The sequence below is a fragment of the Phoxinus phoxinus genome (genome assembly GCF_949152265.1).
Source record: "Phoxinus phoxinus genome assembly, chromosome: 14".
NCBI classification, from domain to species: domain Eukaryota; kingdom Metazoa; phylum Chordata; class Actinopteri; order Cypriniformes; family Leuciscidae; genus Phoxinus; species Phoxinus phoxinus.
The window spans coordinates 16,107,585-16,129,743 of NC_136889.1; the positions used below are offsets into that span (position 1 = coordinate 16,107,585).

The window sequence follows — 22,159 nt, forward strand, 5'->3', positions numbered from 1 at the left end:
GATGAGTGTCTTCAATGGCTGGCTGGCTGTCTAAGTGGTGTCTGCTAAATAATATAGGGTTCATAGACAATTGGAAAAGTTTTTGGGGTAGACCTGACCTGTTGAAAAGAGATGGTGCTGCTCTTCTCTCTAGTAATAAGGCACATAGTCTTAGAGCACATAAACTCTCAAACATGACAATCTGGGGCTTAGGTCAGGACGCAGACAGACTGCCTAAACCGACCGTCTGCTAGCTGTCAGATAAATCCCATTCACCTAGATATCATCACATAGAGACTGTGTCTGTTCCCCCAAATAGGAAATACAAAAAACTCCCAAACCCAGTAATGTAATTGTCTGGTTTTACCTAAGTTTCTGTCAAACACAGCATATCTATGTTATAGTCTGTAATCATATCATCATCATTAACAATAAGTGCTTTTGAAGAAAGGGATTGAATATTCAGCAACCCGAGCTTTATCATTTGTTCATCTGCGTTTTATATTTGTTTTTTATTTGTTAAACATCAATCCAATTTTTACCCTTAAAGCTACACTGTGTAACTTTTTTAGTTTATTCTTAGCTAAAAACACTTAGTTCTTTCAAAAATATATGTGCTCATTAATGTATATTTACTTCGTTCAAGTAATAAAGTATTCTCGTGAGTGTATAATATGCCATTGAAAATACATACGGGTGAGGGGTTCGAATGTCGGTCGCCATGTTGCCCCTCCATCTTGAAAGTACATTAGCCAAAGAGGGACATACCCGTTAATTTAAGCTTCACCTTTCACGTCTCCGCAATTCACTGGCACCGGCCCTGTTTTTATTTTTTCCTTTCCCTCTACCTCTACCTCTCCCTCTCCCTCGCACCTCCGTCACATCAACTGATCTCTGCTCACGGAGAAAATGATATAGCCTACAACGTTGCTTTACGCTAGTGATGTCGTACAATATACAGAATAACGATAGCACTGATAAAAGTTACTTTACTAAGATTAGCTTGCATTCGTCTGGGAACCTGCTGATGTTAGCAATGAAATGGTAAAAAAATAACGAAAACATAAAACTATTATTCATTTTACATAGATGTCATAACCTATATGTTAACTGACAAATTAAATTACTGCAAATTATAATAGTTTTCTAAAGTAACCTCATCACTTGAAGGAATACTCATGGACGAGGTCGAACTGGAAGCCATGTTAATCTTGGACTACATTGGCCACCGTAGGAGTTAAAACGAAATCGGAATCGAGAGGAACAGAAACTAATATTCACTGGATGGTCCTATACCTTTTCACCGCTAGATGGGGGTAAAAATCACACAGTGTAGCTTTAAATGAGTCCACCCCGCAAGATTACTGCTATAAACACGAGGCTCGTTTAAACGGATAAGGTATTAATAGGATGAGGTATTGCTGTAATTTATAGCAATATCCAAAGTATTACTTAGTAGTCAAGTTTCAAATGTAATTCTTTTGAAGTGATGGTGCTTTCTGTAACATTATCTAGCGTAAGTGATAAATCCCGTTCGATTTTATCAAAGAATTTGCTTATTTTCTATCAGAGTTAGTAGCCTACTGGCTGCAGATAAAGTCCTAATTGTTGGTGATTTTAATATCCATGTTGTAGATAATGAAAAAGACGCATTGGGATTTGCATTTACAGACATTCTTAATTGGAGTTAGACAACTATCACTTCTGCCACTAAAGATTGCTTGATGAATAATCAGAAATGATCAGTTTCATCTCGTCAGCATCCCAGATAGCTTAGAACTCGATGTTGCAACAGAAATGATTGACTCTCTCTTTTCCAGCACTTTAGACACAGTTGCTCCATTGCGCTTAAAGACGATTAAAGGAAATAGTCCAACACCGTGGTACAACGAGCACACTTGGGCAATAAAGAGAGCAGCCAGAAAAATGGTAGTACCCCAGAGTGCAGTCTGGACGATGGGGCGGGGCGACACTTTGGGGCGGGGTTACACGTGTCGCTCCGCCCACCCCCAATTTAATTGGCTTATTATACAGCAATCTTATTGGCCCAGATGATTCAAGCCTGAGCATGCGCATTCTTTATGTACTATTTTTGTGAATGATTTGTCCATATTAACGAAATATTAAATGCTAACTCTAATCGTATATTATCGGTTTACCATGGTCATTTTAGTTAGGATCTATTGGCTAATGTTTTATTGTTAAGACACAGAATAGACAAAGTTATTGTTTAAAAACGAACGCTTGATGACAGCACCTCAGCTGTTTTCATATTTCCATCAGGTCGGTCGGTGGATCATCTCAAACTCGGGATTTTACGCAAATTATGATAAATCGCTGTATTAAAGGAAATACATCGGACAAACCCGAACGCAAGCAGCTGATTTTAAATGTTATATTTAAAAAAAATTTTATTTAAAGCGCGACCGTTTTTCGTTGATTTTTTTAAACGAGATTTGTTCTCCAATGCTTGCATTTTTTGGCACAAAGTGCAAATAAAATGTTTAATGGCAAACTCATATTTCCTTGTTGTTTACCTGTTAAAAATAGGTTCAAATATTAACACTGGCAAAGGCTACAGCTGCAGCCTAACTATTAAAAAAATCACCGCTGTAAATCTGGGCATTGCCTATAGCCTAACAGCCTACTTCAAATAGTTACTTATTTATACTTAAATTGAGCATATAAAAAATAATATTTGCTATAGAGCGACATATTAATATCTGTTTTAGTATTTTTTTTCCACTTTTAAGCACTGCAGGTTTTTAAATTCCCATTGTACGCAAAAAAAAAAAAAAAAAAAAAAAAAAAAACAATGTCCAGGGCTTGTATTATTTGGTAGCCTATTATTGTCTTATTTGTCACTTTCGGAACTGTGTCTTACTGAAATACAGTGAATTATCATTATGTAGTGTAAAACCCCGAGTTTATTTTATTCACCAATCCTAATGGAAAAATGAAGCATAAATGAATGATGTAAAATGACGCAGCCCTGCATGACATTCGGAAAACATTACTATCAGCTTAATAGGCTATCTCTCCTTGCAATGCTAGTAATTTAATGCAGTCATGATCATTGCTCACTTAAAGTGCCATTGACTTATCTGCTGGGTAAATTAATAAATATAATTTAGCTAAATCTAAAACATCGTATGATTTATATCAGCAACATATTTCTTTATATCGCCCAGCTCTAAAACGACTCAATATAAAGCTTATATAGGCCTATATTACTTTTTGAAAAACTGCTATAAAACGATGTGAATTGAGCGCTATACAAAATGTTTTGACTTGACTTGACTTCACTTGATAATGATATAGCCTAGACCTAGGCTATCGTGGCCACGAATGAAGAATTCGTTCCCCAGATTTAGCAGGGCTATATTACACGGCGGTTTGCCTTGAAAGGATTGTTTGTTGTACAGTAACTTCATTTAACTTATTAAGTCGTATTAACTGTAACTCGTAGCCTACTAAGTTAATAAAAACATTATTTAATTTATCGTTACTGAAATCGCCATGCGTAGTAGCCTACGGCCAAACTGCGTAGAAGATCATTCATAAACTCGTACATAAAGGAATGCGCATGCTCATGCCTACTCCAATAAGATTGCTGTATTATAAACCAATGAAATTATTGGTGGGCGGAGCGACACGTGTAGCCCCGCCCCAAAGTGTCGCCCCGCCCCATCGTCCAGACTGCACTCTGGGGTTACTCGAAAAATGGAGCGTAACTGGAAGAAAACAAAATAAGTTTTTCGCATTTCGTGGAGAGAAGCACGATTGCATACAGAAAGGCCTTAAGAGCAGCTAGATCTGCTTATTTTTCAATACTTTTTGAAGAAAACAAACACCCTAGGTATTTATTCGAAACCGTGGCTAAATAAACGAAAAATAAAGCTCCAATGCCGGACGCTTCCGAATAGCACAGCAGTAGCTACTTTATGAACTTATTTACTTACAAGATTGATAATATTAGAGAAATTATTACTATGCAACCGTCTAGGCCTACTACCGTCGCATCAGGCAGTGCATTTTAGTCTCCCTGAGGAAGAATTGTCTAAACTCGTTAAATCATCTAAACCGACAACATAGCATAATGTTAGACCCTATACCGACTAAGCTATTGAAAGAGATGCTTCCAGAGGTCATAGATCCTCTTCTTAATATCTTTAATTCATCTTTGTCACTAGGATATGTAGGCCTACCACAAACTTGGCTATTACCTCTTATTTAAAAAACGCAACTTGATCCTAGAGAATTAGTCAATTGCAGGCCGATCTCAAATCTACATTTTCTGTCAAAATTAATAGAAAAGGCAGTATTTTTTTTTATTTTTTAGAAAGAAATGGTATATGCGAGGAGATTGTAAAAAGCGCTATGTAAATAAAGGTGACTTGACTTGACCAGGGAGCGCTGCATGACTGGATCTTTATTCTCTTTATATGCAACAAGCCAACGCACTGAAAACGATCCTGTGTGTAGCAAACAATGCGAAACATAACATTAAAAATGAATGACATCTGCATTGAAATCCTTCTGGTGTATTTCTACATTTAAACTACATTAATATCTAATCCTTCCAAAACGTCTGTCATGACAGTTCGCTTTACAGTAAATAATGTCAGACTAAACGAACATAAAAATCCTGCAAAAACATGAGACAATAGTAAAAGAAAACAAACTAACAATTAACAGCGATTCACATGCCTTGGGATTAAACAAAATCTAACAAATCAAGAAATGAATTTTAAACAATAAAAGGCACAGATAAATCAAAAATACCACCCCCACTATACAGCAGATTTAGCCTGAATAGAAAAGCCTAAAAATAAACAGAGGGGTGTTTGATTAGGTTAAAGCAAACTCAAATATGTCACTATTACACAATACAGTCACAAAATCAATAATCTTCAACAGCTACTGTGAATTTAAATGAAAGACACTGATTAAAGCATCCCTTCACATATTACATTGCCATGATGGCCCTCATCTTTCAGTCCAAATTCAACAGTACTGTTCAAAATAAACCAATACAGTAAATATGGGAGCGCACATGGTAAAGTATTCCAAAGCAACACGGACCCATCATAAATTCCCTTTTTGATTAAAAACAGTAACAAAAGACAAAACTACTTCTGATGTTGATGAGAACATCATGAAAGTCAAAAACAAAGTGTCAGGATCCGGATTGTTACTGTATGGGTTACAAATGTTCATTATGTCAGAGTGTGATCCATGGATGAGCTCCCTTTTGGTCCAATGCCACCCACAAGGCTTTGTGCCATGCATTCAGACCAACTTACAATCTTAAATCACTGCCAACTGTCAAAAAGCTAACCGTTACACTAATATCAAACAAAATGATTTGTTTAAATATATCTAGTTGAATTAACTGTAGATCAGTGGATATAAAAATAGTAAATAACGAATCTAAGCTCTAGATTCAAGGTTTAACACAGTGATCATCACAAGTACATTAGACGTTTCAGTGTTGTCTTCATCTTCCAGTTATTACACTTCAGTTACTGTATCTCACTCGGCATAAATGGGCAACGGTTGCATGGGTTCCATTTTTCACAGAATAATGTGACAGCAATTTGCATACTACCAGTTTTGAAATGAAGATGGTGATGTTAGAGCGCTTGAACAGCAGTCAGACAGACACTGAGCGAGGTGTATTGTTGGTGTGACATTTCCCAGCATGCTACATGGCTCATCTCCAAAGTTTGAAGGCAGTCTACAATACGTCATGGAGTATTCATGCTATTTTCCAAGTTTTAGTCAGTGACGTACCTTGTAACTGTTATGTTCCCTCAATATCTTGCAAATATAATTTAAACTGATTCTGTAATTCAGTTTAAACAGGAATCTGTTCTTCCTGTTATATTTTATTTCAATGCATTTTAAAGTGAGGCCATCTGTAAATCTCATTCAAAAATAAGAAGCTAGAACTACAGTATCAAAAACCCAGTTTTAGCTTCAGACTCTCAGAACCTTTAACTCTAAAATATGTAATACGTTTCGAGAGAAATAATCATCCTCTCTTATATCTCTACAAAATATATGGCTGAGTGTGAATGCAATGCTTATACTCGTTTAAACCGCAGACGCATCTCTACGCAATGTCACAGGCTTATTCTTCCTCTTCCTCCTCCTCATCGTCATCCTCATCGTGACAGTGTGTGATCTCCTGTGGCGTCAGAGGGAAGAGGTGTGGAGGGTTGATCTCGCTTATGGAACGGGTCAGCTGGTGTCTCTTGCACTCGAGGTCTCTGAAGTCGATGGAGTGGCGGTTGCGCGTGGCCATGGGCGACTCGGTGTCGTTAATGTCCACGTGAGCGTGCTCCACGGTCGACTCGTGAGGCATCTGATTGTAAACCACAGACAAATGTTTTTTTTACTAAAGGTTTCTTGACTTTTATGACCAATGTATCAACTGTAGACATTGTGTTTGTTGATCTTACCAGGACGTGGGCGGCTCTGAACAGGTAGCTGAAGGGGTAGTACAGGAGATTGATGAAGGACGCAGCGTACAGGTCAGCGTAACGCATCACTTGAGACGCGAACAGAGTCTGACGAGAGCCACTGCGGAAAAGACTTCCCATCATCCCATAGCACATGTCCATGTCATGGGTCACTTTCTGAGAAAATCAGAGATACAGAAACAGCACAGTACTGAGTTTGATAAAGTAATGTCCGTACGACTTTTTCTGTTGTTGCTGAATACTTTTATTCAGCAAGGATGCATTAAATCAATCATAATCGACAGTAAAACATGTAGGCTATACTGTTATTTCTATTTGAAGTAAATGCTGTTCTTTTAAACTTTTTATTTACCAAAGAATTCAGAAAAAAAAGATAACTGTTTCCATAAATAAATATTAAGCATCACAACTGTTTTTTAAATTATTATTATTATCACAACATTGATAATAATAAATAAAAAAACTTGAGCAGCAAATCAGCATAATAGAGTGATTTCTGAAGGATCATATGACACTGGAGACTGGAGTAATGATGCTGAAAATTCTGCTATCACAGGAATAAATCATATTTTAAAATCAATTAAAATAGAAAACAATTAATTTTAATTGTAATAATATTTTTGATCAAATAAATTCAGCCTAGGTGAACATGAGAGACATTCCAAAATCTTTAACTACTTTAAACAGTAGTGTAATTACTTTGATAATCAATCTGGTGAATATTTCTAAAATTAATCAGATATTGAAAAAAATGTTCAATTTCTCTTTCTGCTCAATATTAAAATTTGATAGTGTAATTCGGACTCCAATAAAATCTGGTATCCAAAAAAAAAATTCCATAAAAATAAATATTTTTGTTTAAAATATTGTAATTATATTCTTTGATGCACTCCATTTATTTGCTGCACATACCGTTCTATAAAGTATTTGAAAGTATTTGTCTCTCATGCACCTTTTTATGAATGGATGCTTTATGGAAAGAATGGAAAGAAATATCTGATTTCTTTCATGGACTTTTTGGTGGGAAGCCCTGAAATTATTTTTTTCCCATGGAAATTGGTTTTTCACTACAGTAACGCGATGTCACTGACAGGATTGTCAGTGCACAGCGTACTGCTTCCGTTTGTATAAAGAAATATACCTTAATCCTCCTCTGAAGAGAGCTGATGTCGGGTCTCTCATTGCTGCTGCTGTCCAAATGCCTGTGAACAAAAAAAAAGAAAGGATGGAGAAAAATGGTAGGAAAAAAGAGAGATGAGGAGAGGTGAGAATGGTGTCAAAGGAGTTAAACGCAATAGAAGCCATGAACTGTCAGTCTTTAAATAGAAATAAATGCGCACCCCTTTATCTGCATGTCAAATGGCTGCAGACAGCAGGGAGGGAGCGTCGTGTCCTCCTCTGGGTACACGAGTGCATGAATGCCAGCACACACGAGCACTGGAAGATGGCAGTGCGAACATCTGAGCAAGAGTTCATGGATGATACTTACTTGTAGAGCTCTGCCAGGAAAATGTCCAGACTCTGTAGTTCCTCAAACAGTGCTGCAAAACAAAGAGAGAGAACTCCGTGAACTATGTACATCTGCATCACCACCCCCAATTATTATTTCTTTAAAATAATAAAGAAATATCTTACTATCACAGTAATACTATTGTACTGTTAAAAAAAGTGTTTCATAATAATATATTATATTATAATTAGGGCTGTCAAACGATTAAAATATTTAAATGAAATTAATCGCATTAATGTCATAGTTAACTCGCGATTAATCACACATTTTTATCTATTCTAAATGTCTCTTGATTTCTTTTTGTCCCATTATTTTTTTCTCATTTTAATGCTCTTATCAACATGGAAAAGTGGATCGGCTTGCTTTGTGCAAATGTTTTTTTTTATTATTGAAAACAACATTGGCATACGTGTTCAATTTCACACTAACATTCTCACTTGGAGCAAATAATCTCTCACACAATGTAACACTGTCCATCAATAAAAGGGTGAAAGAAATACTGACGAGGTAATGTTACTGATGTTGACGAGTGGGCGTAGAAACGCATCAGCTGTGTGTGTGCTTGACCATCAAGTGGTATTTCAGACTGGACGTGCTGCGATGATAGCTCAGTTCACAACGACAAAACACACAGATTACTTTGGTCTTGTCAATTGAACCATTTGGCAACTTTTTAAAAGTAAACTTTCCATTCAGAATCTTTATTGGCCTCCATTTCGGCGTCTCGCGCTCATCATTCATCCACTCAAAACGTAACGTTCAGACGAGAAGCGCCGCGTCGCGCAGCGGCTCGTATTTAAAATTCTAACACATTATTCTCTATGAGTGTACACACACCGGCGGCGCCATTCAGCGTTTTTATTGCTGGTCATAAACTGAGAAAGTGCGCGTCCGATGTGCTAGACGCGGCTCGGCTCTGCCCTTCTCGTCCACTCTTTGGCGGCTCGCAAACCCAAACAAGTGTGTGCGGCACCTGTTGTTTTGTTTCTGGTCTAGCTAGATCCGCTGTGGTGTTGTAGTTTTAATAACATTACTAGTTGTTGCAAAAGCATGTTAAAAAAAACGACAAAGTTTGCTAGGCGTTAATCTCGCGATAAAAAAATTTACGCCGTTAAAATGGGTTTGCGTTAACGCCGTTAATAACGCATTTATCGGACAGCCCTAATTATAATGCAATATGTTATAACGAAATAGATTTGCACTAAACACTAATTAATTGCAGATTAACACTAATAATTATAATTCAATTTATGTCATAATAAAAGTATTAATATATTTGTTATTATCATTATTAATAATTATTATAAGCATTATTATTTTATTTTACAGAACAGAAGAAAAATGATAATACTATAATTTATGGTTGTCTTATTTATTTTTTTGCTTTCAAACGTTTAACCATTGAACTTTTATTTAGGCGGAAACTGCAGGCAGACCTTAACGCTTCTCTTTTTATAAATAATAAGATTTATAAATAATTCTTATTACAAATTTGGGAAGATGGTTGGAGCATGTTGCTTTCCCAAATACACATTATCAGCAACTCAAACACACAGCACTTGTAGAATAGCATTTACAGTGAATCGAAACTTTGGCTTTACTCTAAAACATGTAGCGCGTCAGACTATATTTATATAATTACATCACAACCCTTGCGTTTTGATGATCCCACTAAGTAGGGATGGGCGATATGGCCTAAAATCCATATTGCGATATACATTGCAGCCTCTTGCGATAACGATATATATATCACGATATATAAATTATAATAGAACCATTTCAGAACATGTTTTTTTTTTTTTTTAAAGAAAGAAAGAAACGTATGTAGCTTTGAGAACATTTATTGTGCAAAACTGTAATTATACAACATAATGTTGGAGATTATGTTTCAAGTACACTAGCTATAGAGACTTTAACAAAGAAAAAGCTTAAAGTATTGGGTTTCTTTGCTTTAGTGCAAAGCAAACCATTCTAAAAGGCACTACACTTAGGCCTAGTTAATTAAAGTCCTTGGTTCTTAAATGCCACCCAAGATGCAGAGAACAGGAAAAGCTGGTATTTTTGGAAATGACTGTGAAAAATAGTAGTAAAATTTAATTAAATGCATTTATGGTGAGATTACTATATTTTCAGGTCAATCCGTGTTCATTCTGACCACGAACCATGCGCTGTCACTTTAATTCAGCGCGTGCAGCACAGCGGAAATAGACTCGGTGCGGAAACGATCGCTGCACTGCTGTATACGCACTGCACCTAAAACGCATTGATGGACCGCGTGTGAAAGCTCTAACTTGTTAACATGGGTGTGGAAAAAATTACGCACCGCATATGCACTGCAAACGGAATAACGTTATGTGAAACAGATGTAACTGGAACTGTTGCCCCACACACTCTACAGAGTTTGCTGCTGTTCGTCGGACGGCTTAAATCCATAACTTGGGTCTAGCGTGAGTTTAAGCACTCTCACAAACACTCCACGTTAAAATCACGGAAGACATGCGACATGAATCTCTTACATCGAATCTGCACTTTATAGTTGTTGTTTATGATAGGAGAATTTGTCAGAAAGCACACACGCTAAACAAAACTCTTCATATCAGCGATGACAAATCTGAGTTTTTTTTTTAAATGTCTGTATAGTTTTTATTTACATTTAATTTCAGTTTTAGTTATTTTAGTACATCAAGTTAAACAAAACGAAAATGTTGCTTTGGCAAATAGCAACAATAAAATAACAAATAAAACAATTAAACGTATTTTATTTAACGTTTATTTGATTTCAAGTAGCAACAATTTTTTAATGATTTTAGTTTTAGGTATAATATAATGACTCACAGCTCTTGTCGGTCCACACGTGGAGCTCCTGAGCCAGCTCAGGAATGACCAGGAATGTTCTCCAGCCCTGGCGCTTCTTAGACTTCAGGATGTCTCCGAAAATGTGGTCACCGATGTACAGGATTTCCTTTCCTTTTGCTCCCAACAGGTCACAAACTATATCTGAGGAACCTGAGAAGAAAAAAATAAACAAATTCAATCAGGCAAAACAGACAAGAACTGTTAAATAAATATGAAAAATGACATTCATTTTTATCTTACCACCAGAATACACTACGCCATGCTGCAAGGGACCAGTGTATGTCCCGATCTTCAATCTCCCAGTGGTCTACAGAACAGAGACATGGCTGAATCAATCACAGGAACAAGTTCATCACAGGAATCTACTCAAGTGGGTCTAGCGGAGCTTACCGTGTCCACCTGTCTGAGCACTGTGCCCTCTCCAAAAAACACTGGCTTCCTGGCATCCACCAGAATAAGGTCAAAGTAGGACTGCCAGGGCTGATGGGGTGTACCTGCCTGCAATAAAGAAATAATACATTCAATCTGTCACTGTCTTTGTGTGTGCAATAAAAACGCAACACAATGAGTTCTTATATGGCCCCTGGTACTCCTTGTCTTTAAGTTCATATTCCCTTTCCCAATATTTGTTAATAGCACCTTTTTTAATGAAAAATCTGATGGTGTTACAGACACACCATAACCGGCGAATTGACCCTTAGGGGGGTTTTCTACACAATGTAGCTTGCTACACAAATGATATGTGAAATGTGTACTGTTCTTTGCCACTGGACATTTTCATTGGGGATCTGAGTCAAATAAAAACCACAAAGTACCACTGGTATGCTAGTGTAGCTATATGAGAAATCAAAACAACACTTACATTTGGACCATGTTGAAAATCAAACAAGTATGTCATGATTTTCTGAAAGATAAAAGGAGAGGAAATTACAGTTTACACATGGTTTCTAATAAATTGATTTCACAATGATTGTCTGTTCTAATGAAAATCCAACATATTTTGTCACATCTTAAATGACGAATGTCAGATGGTTGACGAACTCACATCTGTGTACTTGTAGTCACTGTTGGTAACAAGGAACACTTTGGAAACTTCATTCATTCGGCTTAGAAGCAATGGCAATTTGGCCTACATGAAGAAGACAAAAAAGATATGTAAACAAACAATTATTACGCCAGTAAACTATAATTCATTATAAATAAACATACAAAGCTACATAAGGTAACAAAAAAATGCTGGTCTGCAAGAGGACTTACATCCTTTACCACGTATTTCTCCAGGTTTTCAACCGTTTTCACTTTTAGTGAACCCTAAAATATCACACAGAAGTGGTTATTCAAAGTATGACATTCAAATTGAGTCCAGAAGGGGGTTTCTTTTTTTAAATAAATGAATATTTTGACACCTAAAAATAGCCTTTACCTTGAAATGGACCCAATCCACAGCATCTCTGACATCCTGAAACATGCTCTTGTAGGACATGAAAAGATCTCCATCTTTAAAGCCCATCTCACAACTGAGGCGGCAAAAAAGTAGTATATATAAAATAGCAATTCAGATAATCTACTGCACGCTCATGCCAGAGTAGCAACAGAAGCATTAAAATGAGGGAACAAAACCAAACCTTGTATATCTGGAGCAACTTGTGAAGAAGTCAACCAGGCAGGCAAAGAGGTATGTCTCTAATAACGCAGAAAAACAAACAATGTTAACTTAATAGATTATAGATTCTATATATTCTTTTGCTTTTTGATATTAGTTTAACCTGGGAGGTTGAAGAGTGTGTTGAGGATGTAGAATCGCTCTGTATCTCCACGCTGAATGAACTTGTTTGGGTACAGCTCTCTTATCTCTGGACTAAAACATAATAATACACAAAACACACATTTGTTGAATGTGTGACCAAGAAATGTCCACATGAAATCGTAAGTTACACTATTCTTAATGCACATTTCTTGTCTTATTGGGAATGACGTACCAGTGCATGTTCTTACAAATAAAAGGGGGTTCTAATAAAAAATAAATCCTAAAAATGAAGCCTTTATTATGTACCTGTCGACGAATAAACACACAAACAAAGGAAGCACCACGCTTCAGCGACCAGTAGCTCTCGAATTATGAGTGCTGACTCACCCACGCATGAAGTTAAAACCATGAGCGCACACAAGGATATTTCCGTATGCATCTACTTTCAGCAGGTTTCCATACATTGTATCAAACACCAAGCCTCTGAAAGATGTAGAAAATGTGTGTGAATCAAAACATGCAGTTAAAATACAGAATAGTAGCATGTTGGGAAAAGGAACTCTCAAATCACCTTGTGGGAAATGCTGGGTCATAGACAAAATTTAGCAGCTCTTGTGGGTAACCAATGGAAACCAGTCGCTCCACAGTCAGATCAAAGCCAAGAGATTCATACTCCGGAGACTTATACACTGTTAACAGAGGAGAGAACAGAGGCAAGGATATCTGATAAAGCCCAATACAACACATGAACGAGATGAAAGCAGTAAATGACAAATGTTATTGTATACACTACTGTTCAAAAGAATGAGATCGGCAAAATATTAAAATGTTTTTGAAAGAAATCTCTTATGTTCACATATAGGCTGTCAGCATTAATTGAAATATTATTACAATTTACAATGTCATTTTCCATTACCTGTAATTTTCAGCATCATTACTTTAGTCTTCAGTGTCACATGATCCTTCAGAAATCATTCTAATATGCTGATTTGGTGCTCAATAAACTTTTCTTCTTAGTATCAATGTTGAAAACAGTTGTGTTGTGTAGCTTAAAATTGTGGAAACCGTGATTTATTTTTCAGGATTATTTCAGGAATAAAACGTTAAAAAGAACAGCATTTATTTGAAATAAAAACTTTTTGTATTATTATTATACATGTCTTTACTGTCACAAAAGTATTAATTTCTTTCAAAAAAATAAAATCTTACTGACCCTAAACATTTAAACGGTAGTGTATATATTATAAATAACTGACAAATGGTATGATTGCTGCCAAATGCTCCATTTTCTTCCTTTGCCGGTAAAAGTATAAGACACTTCTAGAACCCATTTATAATTTCCATGTCAAAATGAACTTAAAATATTACAAAAAAGATAATCATTATCATTTCTATCAATCTCATGAAGGACTTTGCCATTTTAAAAATAAACTCTTGGTTGGGAAACCCTGTTTTAGCTCATGGTGCCTCTCATTTCCTATTTTAAACCAAGCCCATTTTCACAGCATACTATTTCCATCTTCAATTAGGATGAATCTATAAATGGATTTGGAATGACTGCTATGTGAATGACTTCAAGTTGACAAATGAACTGCTTAATTTTCTGTAGAAACAAAAAGGTTTAAGTGAACCTTTTCCAGGGCCTGTATAGGCCCCAGACAACTACAAAACATTTGTATTAATATGTGCCATTTTTCAAGAAACCCCTTTGGCAAGAAACCCAACATTAGCAAGATCAGCTAAACTAACATTTCCCCAAATAAATGACAGACTTCTGCTTGAAATAGAGGGAGTAAATGTCAACATTGATGAAACACAGTCGACTCAAAGGTCAAGCTTCACAAATATCTCAAATTGTCTGTCCTCTATCATTAAGCTTTCATTGTTCAACTTCAATTGTTCAACAATCAGAGCCTACTTTTAGCTAAAGACACTTGGATACTAACCAACATGGAGTCAAAATGGTTGTGCAATAAAACCTATTTGGTGGCCCCTTTAAATGGATTAGATCAAAGTCTGGCTACAAACATTTCTCTTCACATTGTGTCTGCTAAAACATTTGCCACACTAAGCAAATTCACTGCACTGCAGTTAGAAGGGAGTTAATCAGCAAACATACATTGATCTTTCAGACTATTGGTGTTAACAATATTGGTAGGCTGTGTGCTGGAAAATAACATTTTCCAGTGAACATCATCACTTGTTTATCATTACAGACCCATAAACAGGAAGTTGACACAATCAAAAGGACCACATCTCATATCATGGATGTCAGTGCACCCATCCATCTAACATGTTTATAGCTTTAAGAGGAAGGAATCAAGCACGTGTCCTCAGACATGAGCCAAGTGAAGACAGGGGTGCTATTTGCAGAGCCATGACACCACCAAATACATGAGATCAAGGATTAGCTTACAGTACCAGCCTATGGTACTGCCATTTCGCAATGCTTTTGAACTGAATTCTTTTGAACTGATTTCACAAATGAGACTGCATAACAACTCATGATGCAGACCTCATCTGTCACACAGGCAGTTCATAGAAAGATTAGTACTTCTTACCTGCTAGAGTGTAGTCCATATCAAAGCCAAAGCATTTTATCTTCTCCATTGCCAAACTTCTATTGACAAAGACTCTGTGGACGTAAAGATACAATCAATTCAAGAGTAATGCCATGCATATTCAATATTCTCTTAGTTACAAACAGTGTTAAATTCAGCAGACTGTATTATTCCATTGGCTTGAGCACAACCTGTGAGCTGTTCAGCTCTCAGGGAGTTTAGGTTAGTGTAGATAATGATTTACACTGACATAGTGTGACCTGTGAAAGCAATAAATCTGAATTTATGCATTTGGTTAAATTATATCTATTCCTAGTTCAGCCAACAGCAGCAAAATATGAAGTGGAGCAAATGGCAAGGTAATATTCCTTGATTTTCCAGGTAAATCAAGTATTTCAGGTGGAAATTAGCAGGTGATTGACCACTGTTTTAACAAGACACACCAAGAACAGAATGGCAAATAAAATTAATTCAGGAGAAAACATCATTTAAAAACAAGTTTTCCTTTTTATTTTTGATGACAGTGCCACCACTCATCTGGGTAATAAACTCTACCTTTTAAAAAGTTTGATGACGGTATGATTTTTTATGCTTTTGAAAGAAGTCTCACCATTTACATTTGCATTTCTTTGATCAAAAATAATGCAAAAACATTAACAATTTGAAATATTATTACAATTTAAAATAAATGTGTTCCTTTTTATTATATAATTTATTTCTGTAATAGCAAAGGTGAATTTTTAGCAGTCATTACTCCAGTCTTAAGTGTCACGTGATCCTTCGAATCAACCTAATATGCTGATTTGGTGCTCAAGAAACATTTCTGATTATTATCAATGTTTTTAAAACAGTTGTGCTGCTTAATATTTTTGTGGAAACCATAATAAATTTTTTGAGTCACAGAAAGTTCAAAATAACAGCATTTATTTAAAAATATTTTGTAACAATGTAAGTCTTTACTGTCACTTTTGATTTAATTTTGATTCATTAAAAAAAATGTCAGTAGTGTAGCTTTACACTGATGTGTATAAATAATACCAATATATGAAAGGTTATGATTCATCACAATTATTGGCAATCTACCAAAATATGCACTTATATCTGCATTTGAGACGCTTTTGTACATTTCATTATGCAGATAAAAAAGATTTAAAGCTTGGTAAACAAGACTTTGTATTTTAAGTATAAAATATATCTGTTATTGTCTTTCACATTTTATAACAGTACTATTGTTAGTTGTTTTCTAAATTATGTTAAAAGCAGTGCACTACAATTCCTTTTATTTTAGTTCCCCTGATGCTACTACATCTTTAACCAACTATATATCTGAAGTGAAACATTAGAAATAAAGCTGCATTTACACTAGGAACAAATGAGCTGTTATGTTACAGTGAAATTACGGTATGTGTTAAAAGCATGAAGGAGGGAGATACAGCTAGAGGAAGGGAGAATGAAGGAATGATCTCACAGATTAAAATCCCATCACAGGTCTTCCTATGGACACCTACATACAGTCACAGCACAGTGCAAAAGCACTGATGTTTTTGATCATCTTATATTTTTAGTGCTGTGCTGTGATGAGTACATTGGAGAAAAAAAAAACATCAATTACAAAAGAGATGATCAATCAGCACTGCAGGTCAACGACAAAACTTTGGCATACCTCATATAGGGATGACAGTGGGCCAGTTCCTGTGGTAAGCTTTGTAATAAAGGAATAAATGGACTACATATTATAACAGTAATGAAACCAGCTAATACCACCACATAAAGAACTGTGTCCAGATCGCTAATAATTGACAATTCAGGTCTTCTTACCATTAAATTCATTGTGATTTTATTAATATTGCACTTTGTGACTGCCATGACGTGTCTTTTTTTTCTGCAGAAAACTGCATATAAGTCTGCATATAAATAAGGATTGCTCTTAAGAAACAACTGTTTGCCCTGACAAACACAGTATTTTAGAAACTTTCCAGTATTAAACTGGCATTAAATTTAGCCTACTAAAATATAGATGAGTATCAGAAATGTGCATATAGCCTACACTATTACAATGATTGTTTTAAAATACATGATTTTAATACTTGAAAATATTCAATAAGGGAGCACAGTCAGAAAACACTTCATTCTTTTAATTTAGAAAAAAAGCTTGCAATATAAAATCCTTTCTTACAACACATGCAAGCTGACATCATTTCAAAAATGAAGTTCACGGATTTTCACAGACAGACATGTATAAACACATGAAGCGGCATGATGGCACGGCAACAGTAAACACGCTACTATCCATGTCTGTATCTCTTTTTTTAAATTCTCCTTTTTTTATTAAAACAATTACAAATCTAAAATTATATTGGACGGACACCAATTTCTCTTCATGTGTACTTAAAATAATTGTGAGCATAAAATATCTCAATGTGAATGTGTCTTCATTATGGACCATAATCTTAACTGGAAGGGAGACCAGCAGGTCATTTAGGGCCATTTCACTTGTTTTATCTTGAAACAAGTACATTTAGATATGACAATGGATTTGTTTTTAAGTCACCAAGAGACTACATAATCTGATTTGACCAGCATAATGGTAATGGCCTGCAAAGCTGAAGGCATAAGTGAAATGTATTAATACCTGTGATGCACCTCTCTTCTGTACTTCTTCATGGATAAACCATCCATGTTGGCTGGAAGGTCTGCATAATTCTGGAGCCGATCACTCCAAGAGGTCGTCATCTTTAACCGTTATAAATCTGAGGACAATACCAACACTTTCTAAAATGCAAATAATGGTTATAGGTCTTTTAATTAATAATAATAATATACACAGCACTTGTTTAGTATCTCAGAGGTTAAATTTTTGCCACATTAAATTGTTGCACAATAGCTCAGCCTGGCCCTGAAGATAAGATATGATATGAAACATTTTAAACAGAATCTCAAAATGTTCATCAAATCTATTCTAATGCTCCATGTGTAATAATCATATTAAGTCAGTGTAACATAATTTCCTGTCTAAAAGATAAACAGCCATAAACAGGAAGAACCGACATCACCACAGATAAAAACAAAACAAATCCATTAATAATCTTAATTTGCTAACTTTAACACTGAAGGACAACCTCGCAGAAACCACACAATGTTCTACAAAAGGCTATGTATTTTTTCCTCAAATACCAAAATTAATGTCGTTATCTTTCATTCTCTACATCAATATTTGGCTGTAATTACAAATAGTGAAGACCCATGAAATATATAAAATAATAACGCACAAATAATAAAATATGATATAAAAATAAATAAAAACAAACATTATGCACATTATTGGCATCTTTGTCTTATAACGTTATAAGAGGCAATGAGCGGGTCCCGTGCATTTATATAAGACGGAGCTTTGAATTCAAAGCAATTGCCGTTTCATTCAAATAAAGACCATATTAAATCTTCAGACTATTCAGTAGAGTCAGTGTAAAGATTTACTAAGGATTATTAAGCTATACATGTGAGCAGATCTTTCTTCTTGTTCATGGAGTTCCGTGATGGTAAAGTTAGCACACCAGCTAGCTAACTAACATTCCTTTAGTTTTGATCAACCGGATACTACTGTATAAGGGAGGTAAATGCTTTACGAATGTGGCTATCACACTTATATACACAGTAATCCTGCAATGATTTAATGACATAACTACTAATTATTGAAACGCGTTATATCTCTGCACAGTGTCAGTACGTTACTTACCTCACGACACCAACAGCTGCAGCTCTGCGCTATTTGCAAACTGCGCATGCGCAGACGATGCATTGCAAAACAATATGAAAAGCTAATTTAAATGCAATTTATATGAACATTTAGTTGTTGGTAATATGTGTAGGTGATGTCATTAAAATAATATATTGCATAATCGAATGTAAAATGAATAATGAATCTAAAAGCAGAGGTGGACAGTTGCGTTCAAATCATCTCGTAAAGATCTCCTACGAGTTGAACGCAGATGAACGCCACCACATGTTGTAAATACGAGTGGGAGGTTCGGGATTTTCTTTAAGCCCCGATCTTTACGAGCTGGGAGCGTGTCAGTGAGAAACATTGCAAAATACCACAACACTTAAAGGTATTTAGCAGTGACCCAAACATTGGACGTCGTAGACGTGCAGAACATATTGGGTCCGTCTATCCGTCTATTACATCTATTCAATGTCCAAACTAGGTCCACTATTTGAACGTCAAACCATGACCCAACTTGGACGTCATATTGACGTTCAACATTTGACCTTTGAACTGGGTCTTTTTTTTTTTGGAAGTCTATGACATGTGCAGGAAATTTACATGATTAGGCCTAATAGGCTATGGAATATTTTTTTATTTACAAATATCAACATTGTTGTTATTAACATGATTAATACATATGAATACAGATTATTAATAATTATTAAGATCGTTTTCCAAAAACTCCATTGATTCTCTCATCAGCAGGTGATAACTGGAGGCACTTACAAAGGTGTAGGCTAATGCTGTAGCTCAAACAGTAGAGCATTGGTGCTTGCAACGCAAAAATTGTGGGTTCGATTCCCAGGTGAAGCAAGAACTGATAGAAACGTAAATTTGTATTGCAATGTCAGTTACTTGGATAAAAGCGTCTCCTAAATGTAAATACATGGTACAGAAAACATATCCTTCACTCTTTTGAAACATGGGACTACAGTTACAATTACATTTAGTAATTTAGCAGACGCTTTTATCCAAAACGACTTTCAACTGAGGACTAAAGCAAGCGAGTCATCGTGAAGAGGCAAAAAGAACGCAAGAAGTGCTCATAATACAAAGTTCAGGCATTGCTCAAGCCAGACAAGGGAGGATTAAAGGAAATATTTGTATGTGTTAAGTGCTCACGGAAGAGATGAGTTTTCAGTTGTCTTTTTTAATCTTGAAGATTTTAATCTTCAACGTTGGGTTTGGGAATGCGAATTTTGTTATTGTTTTGGAGCACACTAGCTTATAGTCTAGGTAACAGTAAGGCTAACATATTATACTAAAAGCCAAAAAAAAAAAAACTTTAAATAGGGCACTATTTGAGGGAACAGTCATTTGTGTGTCTGAAACCATAGACATCATATAGATAGACGCCCTATCGACCGCTACTGCCTATTAGCGCGGTCGAGCCGTGGGGCCGCCATCTTAAACCGGTCACCCGCTCCACTCAGTGTAATCTGTATGGCAGGTGCAATGAGCTGTCAGCGCATTTAATTAATCATAACTCACTGAATACCGAACTGATTTTCACGCAGGTTTTTTTTCTGCAAATGTCATTCATGTAGCTATGATACAGGACACATGGTTCGGCTTATTTTAATATTCATAGTAGGCTTAACAGTAATATAATATTCTGATATTAGATATAAAGTGACCAGACGTCCAAAATCAAAATATGTGATGTAGGATATAAGGTATTTTATAAATCACACAATATAAATATGATAAAGGACACATGGTTCGGCATATTTTAATATTCATAGTAGGCTTAACAGTAATAATAAAGATATAAAGTGACCAGACGTCCAAAATCAAAATATGTGATACAGGATATAAGGTATTTTATAAAGCACACACTATAAATATGATAAAGAAGCAGTAACAGATAGTTGCAGTAAAGTAAGATATTTTAATAAGTTGTGACACACACACACACTCGATTTGCGCATCGCCGTCATGTGTGTATTACACAGGTAAGTTAACATTATTACATTGCTTCCTGATATCACGTGCGCAAACACAAATAACCTATATTTGTATATGTTTATACTACAGGGCCGTTGAATGCTTGTATCTGATAACCGAGAAGCTCTTGTAATAATTACTTTACCCATAGACAGTATAAACTGACTTTACCCAACCTCTCCATGCCGAGTGGTGCAGTAAACCTAGAACGTTAGCTGGCTACGATTTCTGTACAGTAATATCAAAGATCCTTGCTCCTTCTCAATTATCTGGTAATATTCTATTCACAAAACACAACCAAAAGTACGGTAATGTTAAAATGTACTTGTGAAAAGTAATCCCGGGCCCTATTTGCGATAGTCCGCCGATTAGAACAGGAAAATGCTCCACAGTGCTCTGGAATCTGACTGCTGCTAAGCAACGAAACTAGGAGTACGACCGGTTTAAGATGGCGGCCGTATTTCTCGGTGCCCAGCAGCCAATAGGGCATCTAGTCTCTATATAATATCTATGTCTGAAACCATTAGTGGACGTTATTGAGTGCACTTATTCAATCTCACATTCAATCCCACAACTGGAACTGTGTCCTAGAAATAAATTTGATATTGATATATGAGGGTATAGTATAAGGGGCAATTTCGGACACAACCAATATCTGATTAGCGTGAATATTGCAATGTGCAATATTGCAAAATACCACAACACTTAAAGGTATTTAGCAGTGACTAGTCCTTTCGACTAGATGTCATCCCTTTTTTTACCTTGTAGGATGTTACAACAGAACAACTAGTAAAAAATAATAATTTTCAAAAAAATTATTTCATGTTTTTTGATAGAGACATTAATAAAATGAAGATAATGTGTATTTTATTGCATTTTTAATGCTTGTAGTGTACCCGATAGTAATACGTGTTTAAAAAAGCCAAGCAGAAAGCTGTGGAATTCATGCACCTTCCCATGCACGTGCACACTCATCACAGAAAAGATTGGATTGGAAGAGAAATCTCGCCATCTACTGGTGGTCAACTTTAGACCGTGTTGCCAGATTTTTAAAACAAGGCTAGTTTTTTAAATATGATTTTGAGTATTCATACAGGAATCAGGAGCTACTGTAAATCACCAAAAACACACACACACACACTACTAAAATATATGTAAATGAGGTGTGCATTTTTATGAAATGTGTCATTTAATGTTGTCAAACATTCTTCTTATGAGACAAATCATTATTCAGTGGGGGAAGGAATTCATGCAGGTAGAGGACTGAGGACAATTTACATTTAATTTTTTTTTCCATGAAATAAT

General features: G+C 35.8%; 1 protein-coding gene across 2 annotated transcripts; it reads right to left on the bottom strand.

Annotated features, from left to right (window-relative positions):
• Positions 1-4,378: 4,378 nt before the first annotated feature.
• Positions 4,379-19,001, bottom strand: nt5c2a (5'-nucleotidase, cytosolic IIa). 2 transcript variants are annotated; one of them, XM_079634481.1, is made up of 19 exons: positions 18,878-19,001; positions 17,774-17,891; positions 16,805-16,843; positions 15,142-15,215; positions 13,152-13,269; positions 12,968-13,063; positions 12,600-12,691; positions 12,459-12,516; positions 12,257-12,350; positions 12,091-12,144; positions 11,879-11,962; positions 11,696-11,737; positions 11,224-11,331; positions 11,074-11,140; positions 10,813-10,983; positions 7,957-8,008; positions 7,609-7,669; positions 6,447-6,623; positions 4,379-6,349 (listed from the first exon to the last, which is right to left on the bottom strand). In XM_079634481.1, exons 2-19 carry the CDS (start codon positions 17,872-17,874, stop codon positions 6,116-6,118), a joined length of 1,722 nt encoding a protein of 573 aa, XP_079490607.1. In that variant the 5' UTR covers positions 17,875-17,891; positions 18,878-19,001; the 3' UTR covers positions 4,379-6,115. The 2 variants fall into 2 exon arrangements, with proteins under 2 accessions (XP_079490607.1, XP_079490608.1); XM_079634482.1 differs by lacking the exon at positions 16,805-16,843.
• Positions 19,002-22,159: the final 3,158 nt, after the last annotated feature.